The 6,000-nt window shown below is 51.0% G+C and overlaps 1 protein-coding gene across 4 annotated transcripts in view; it reads left to right on the forward strand.

Moving 5' to 3' along the window:
* Ndrg1 (N-myc downstream regulated 1) overlaps positions 1-5,616 on the forward strand; it is a 47,884-nt gene extending 42,268 nt beyond the window's left edge. For all 4 annotated transcript variants that reach the window (XM_004837920.3, XM_087187432.1, XM_087187438.1 and 1 more), the window contains exons 15-16: positions 715-766; positions 3,764-5,616. In XM_004837920.3, coding sequence (XP_004837977.1) covers positions 715-766; positions 3,764-3,975 — 264 coding nt within the window. In that variant the 3' untranslated portion in view covers positions 3,976-5,616. The remainder of the gene's footprint in view (positions 1-714; positions 767-3,763) is intronic.
* Positions 5,617-6,000: the final 384 nt, after the last annotated feature.

Consider the following 6,000-nt stretch of genomic DNA (forward strand, 5'->3'; position numbering starts at 1 on the left):
CCTGTTTTATTTTTAGCCATCTATCTATCCATAGTCTCATTTTCCCTTTCTTCCTTCCACCCATCTTTGTTCTTTTCATCCATGTATCTATCTTCCTTCCATCCATCCATCCATCCTTCCATTGAGCCCGGTGGTGAATTACCCTGAGCACATGGGTTCTGGGTTTGGAGTCCGGGGGGTGAATCTACGGGAGCCACCCCTTATTGAGGATCTTGGGTGGATAATTTTCCTCTCCAGCTCTGTCTGCTATGCCATGTGCCCGCAATAGCATGAATTTCATGCAGTGCTTGGTGGGAGGAGATGAAACGGTGCCGAGCTGTGGAACCCTTGGTGGCCCAAGCAGCTCATGATGCTGCTGTGGCTCTGTGTCTGACGTGGGGCACAGTGCTGAGTCCGGTGTGGCCCCCAGAAACATTCAGCAGTTAGGGTGACGCTGCCAGGGAGCCAGTTCAGATGGTCATGTGACTTATCCCAGTATCTACAGCTATGAAGTGACTTTGAACTCTTTCTCCTTGGCCAAAGCTAATGTCAGTCCCGTAACTAGCCCAGACTTTTACCTTTGCTTTTATGTCTTGTCCTGTCAACACATGGCATTTGTTCATCTCAAGCAAAGCTCTGGCACAGAGGTGACCCAGAGCCCCTGCTGAAGGTGGCCTTTGGCAATCTGGACCTCCAGCTGCTGACCACACTTTCTCTCTCTCCCCTCTTTCACAGCCAGCCAAGCTCGCTGAGGCCTTCAAGTACTTCGTGCAGGGCATGGGATACAGTGAGTGTGGCATCTCCTGGCGTATGGTGGGCAGGGGAGGAGTGGGAAGGCAAATGCCATGCCCTAGTGGGGTTTGGATGAAAATTCTGTATCACACTGGCCAGATTCTAGGTCTGGAATAATGGACAGGACAAAGAAAGAAATGTTTGCCATTGTGCATGACTGAATGGTGGGAAACATCTGAGAAATGCACTAGTAGTCAGTTTCACAGTTAGGTGAAATGATAAAGTTACAAAACTTTAGGCAGGGCCGGGGATTTAGCTCAGTGCTTCCACTGCCTACCTCTCAAGCGGAAGGACCTGAGTTCGATCCCCAGTTCAAAAAAACCTTAGGCAGCTGCGGCATCACTAGGCATCGCTAAGCCATATAATCTTATGGCACCACTGTTGCATACACACGCTCAGTCTTCACTGAAATGTCATTGCGTGGCACATGCAACATTTGGTTGAATAGAAGTGCTTCACACCTGGAATTCTTTTAGGTTTAGGTGAGGACTGTCCCTTTAAGCACTAAGAAGATGACAGACACCAAGCAGTGTCTTTCTAATTTTGATTACATGCTTACTTAAAAGCCTACCCATTGCAGTGAAGATTCTGCAGACAGTGGTGGTAGTGAAGGATTGATAAATCCTTTATTTCTTCACATTTAACCATCACAATAATCCTACAAGATATTCTTGACCTCGGTTGACACATGAGGAAATTGTGACTTGTAGAGGTTAAGCAAGCAGTGGAGAAGTGGTCCATGGAAGTTCTAAGCTCTGTGCACGTGGATGATAAAGCTACTTAGACTCAAGAGAGACCAAGTCTTTGCTAAATCATTAGGTTCTGGAACAGGTGGGCAGATGAAAGCTTAATTCAAAAACTTGCTGCCCCTGCTTTATTTTTAGCTGTTGGGTCGTCACCTACATACAGCCACATTCCGAGTAGGGCTCACAAGATACAGTGCAAGCTCCTAGCTGAGGATGGCCCTGGTCAGGGCTGGTGGCATGGTACTGTGGTTCTGGCCCTGAAGTGGCCCTCTCGGTTCTTCTTGCCCATGTTTAGAATCGTCATTCATGTGCCTGTCTTAGCCAGGAAAGCCTTGAACTTCTAATCTCATTTTTTCCTTAGGCCCTTCACCTGTGTAAGAGAGTAACAGCGTGTTTGACAAACCAGTGCAATCCTAAGCTCAGCCTCAGATGAGTTGGCTTCTAGAAGGCCGAGAGTGAGGGAAAATGACTTCCGTGCTAGGGAGGGTCCCTGTCCCCAGGTTACCTCTAGCAGCAGAACACATCTCCTCATAGCCCGGCTGCCTGGCTGCCTGCTTTTCCCACAGGGAGGAGGCAGGCAAATGTGGAAACCAGAGAAAGGCACTGCGCCGGCCTTGTTTACCTTGCAGGGCGTGAATAGTGGCTCGTTTGTCTTGGATCTGACATGGGTTTGGATTTCTGCTCCCACAGTGTATTCTGGGGGAAAAGGGAGCAAAAACAAAGTTGTGATTTTCCCCCCAAATCAGCTTCTTTTTCGCCTGGGCTTTTTGCTCCAATTTAGCTTCTAGCAGCCAAAGCATCCTACAGGTCTTGGAGACATAGCAGGAATAGCTGGCGTCCCAGAGGCATTGCCCAAAGGGACAGAACGCAGCCGTTCATCACCTGCCCACGATGGCCATGTGACTGGCACCATGTGTGTACCTGGCATCGCTGGACAGTCACTGTAGCCCTGGCCAGGAGCAAGACTCCCAATTGGAGTCTAGCAATAAAGACTCAGGGAAAATATGTGAGCCACAGATGTGGGATTGATGTAGATTTTTTCTGGATTCAAAAGGAGGGAATGTACTGTGTGTGAATATCTGCCATAGAAAACCAGCCTTATGACTATCCATCATGGCCATCCCTCTGTGGACCCACCCCTGTCCTCTGCTTTGGCAGCTGATGTATGTTATTCAGTGTAGTCTTTGCAGGCTACTTTAGTTGGGTGGAGTTTTAGTCTTATTGCACTGCCATAATAAACTCTCACAAACTAGGTGGTTCAAAGCAAGAGGAAATCATTCTCTGATAGTTCAGGGGCTGAAAGTTTAACATCAAAGTGTTGGCAAGACTGTGCCCCTCGAAGGCTGTGGAAGATGCTCTCCTTGCCCCTTCCTGGCCTCTCTTGGAGCCAGCAATCATCGGCCTTCCAAGCCTCGTAGTGGCCTCATCCAGTTTCTGCCTCCATCTGCCCACTGCCCTCTGCCCCGTGTCTGCATCTCTGTCTTCTTTTCTTATTAAGGATGCCAGCCATGTGATTAGGGATCACCCTAATCCTGGACAACCTCAACTGAACTAATTATCTCTGCAAAGACCCTGTTTCTAAACAAGGTCACATTCTGAGGTTCCAGGTGGCCATGGATCTGGGAGCTGACACTGTGACGCTATGCAATCCGGCAGAGGTGGGAAGGGTTGTTAGTTGGTCATTCCAGTCATCAACCACCCGCTTTCCAGACATTTGAAGTCTCGAAGAGATCTCAGAGGATGCTCAGCACCATTGCTAGTGCGGGGAAGCTCACAGGCTCTTTGGGGGACACAGACAGCTGACATCTCTGTGGAACACTTGCTGTAGGGCCCTTTTCCTCACCCGTGAGGCGCTAGGACCTGCCTGGCTACACTCAGAGATCCTCCCTGCTCCACTGACATCTGCCAGCAGGGGGCATCGGACGCTCCTATTTGGGATTGTGTTAACGCCCCCATTGTACAGATGGGGACACGGGGACTGAGAGAGGCACACCCCCAAAGTCACGTAGCTCTTGAGCAAGTGGCAGAATTGAGCCTCACACCAAGGTCCGGGCTCAGTGCTTCTCCCATCGGGGGCTCAGTAGCCCCCTTGAGGGCCAGAGTAGCGGGCACCTGTGGCCGGGCCGCTGCAGGACTGAGGTGGGGCGGGAAGGGACTCGGAAGGCATGGGGGCTGGCAGCCAGGCCGTGTGGTCTGTCCCCGCAGCCATGGCCTGCCCCGGAACCAGCTGTCTTCTGTCTCCCCAGTGCCCTCCGCCAGCATGACCCGCCTGATGAGGTCCCGCACGGCCTCTGGCTCCAGCGTCACGTCCCAGGAAGGCTCCCGCAGCCGCTCCCACACCAGCGAGGGGGCCCGCAGCCGCTCCCACACCAGCGAGGGGGCCCACCTGGACATCACCCCCAACTCGGGGGCCAGCGGGAACAACGCCGGGCCCAAGTCCATGGAGGTGTCCTGCTAAGCGGCCTGTGCCGGCCACCCCGGACTCAGATCTCTGTAGAGGCCTCCCCTCCCGTTCTGCCTGCCCAGGCCTGCCACCCTGCGCTAATGTGGTATTAATTCAAAGCTTATTTTGAAAGCGTGAGCTCTGGCCTTGACAGCTTGGGTCTGTCCAGGGCCCCTTGTGGAACGAGGGTGAGGTGGCAGGGGACCAAAGGACAGTGTCAGCTCAGGGTCCTGTTTTCATTAATTAGGGGCCTGGTTGCCATCCTGTTACCTGCCCTCAGAGACACCAAACTGCCAAAAGCGAGAAGCACAGAGCGGCACGCACTTCCCCCTCCTGGCTCAGCGGCCTGACGCTCTGGCCTTTTGCCAGCCCACCTACTTCCTGTTTCCTCTCCAACTGGAGCCAAGCTGACTGAGTTCCCAAAAGGAAACCATCTCCAATTGGGGAGGGCCAGAGCAGGGAAGTGTGGATGCATGTTTTAAGTACGTAAAACAGGAAGAGGGAAGACAGAGTGCAATTGAAGTGGAACCTAGAAGCATTTGGAAAAACAAATCCACATAGTCCACTTTCTTCAAATCTGTTTTTAAAGTTGGTGCCATTCTATGAACTTCTGAGTGCCAGGGCACACGTGCCTGTTTTTCTGGCCTCTTTTAATGTACCATGAAATCAGGCAGCATGCTCTGCCAGCTTTACAGAAAGACGGCTTCAGCAGACATTGGTGTCTTGCTGTTCTAAGGCTTTAGATCTGCTGTTGGCCTCCTCCACCACCCCTACCTCCTGCCTGCATCCTGCAGTGAATGATTAGCTTCCTTCATGGGAAGATCCTTAGATCTGTAGTGGCATTCTTTGAAATGGAGGCAAACATTGCAGCCTCTGTGCAGGGGAGCAGGGAAGGGGGCTAGGAGTGGAATCTGGATGAGCAGACTAAGTGCTTTCCAGGGAATCCAACCTAATGGTGATTATTTCAGTGGGCCCCACCCATTCCTGTTTCCCAGGAATCTTGTGTGATTGAGTGAAATCTGGGCTCCCCTTGTTCTCTTCTGAGGTTGACTTTGAACTTGATAGCTGGATGTCTCTGACCCAAGACTATCAGTGGGTCTTCAGACACACCTTTTTGCTCCCGTGTGAGGAATGGGAATGTATGTGGGTCACGGGCTGAGGGAACGTGAGGCTCCCGGGGTCTGTGGTCCATGGGAATGCCTTTCCCTGCCCTGCCTTCCTTCCTGCCCCTCTAACCTCCTCCTGCTCACCGGGCAGTACCACTCACACTCCTTAAGATGCCAGCGCAGCTGTTGCATTCCTGAACTACTGCCTTCTGATTTCCACTTTGGCTAACCTTGGATTTTCTTAGAGTGAGTTTGATCAGAGTGAACCGAACACTATGCAACAGCCACTGGGGTTTGGTGATTCCGAGGACCCCAGAGTTGGTACAAGGAAGTAGTCATGCCTTCTGAGTGGCCGAGAGGCAAACATTCAGTTTACCTGCCAGCTACCACCTCGCAGGCAGGCTTCCCCTGACCTTGTGCTGAAAAGTTCAGAGACCCAGGAGAGAGTGGCTGAGTGCAGACCAGAAGCTGTTGTCCAAGTCTTTCCAGAGGAGTTTCTTAATGAGATATTTGTATTTATTTCCAGACCAATAAATTTGTAACTTTGCAATGGCTTGTGTCTTTTTCCTCTACCTGAGGGGTTGTGTGTGGACAGTGGGGTGGGGGACGGGTCTTTAATGAGGGGGTTGATTGTCCTTGACCCCCATGCTCCCATCACTGGCCCCTCAGCCCCAGAAGTCTTTGTTTTAGAGCAGCAGGATCTATAGGAATATAGCTGTCAGCTACACGGACAACCAAATGTTCTAGTCACCACATTTAAAAATAGAAACAGGCAAAAGTAATTGTAATAATCCATTTCATTTAACCCAGGATATCCAGGATATCCAAAATATGGCCATTTCTAGCAAACTTACCAATTAGACATTTAACGCGTTCCCTTTTCTGTACTAATAAACCCAGTGTGTGTTTCATCTTCATAGCATATCTCAGATGT

This window comes from Heterocephalus glaber, unplaced genomic scaffold (genome assembly GCF_053883595.1).
Source record: "Heterocephalus glaber isolate CG9 unplaced genomic scaffold, H.glaber_assembly_v1.0 deba00000281, whole genome shotgun sequence".
Classification (NCBI taxonomy): domain Eukaryota; kingdom Metazoa; phylum Chordata; class Mammalia; order Rodentia; family Bathyergidae; genus Heterocephalus; species Heterocephalus glaber.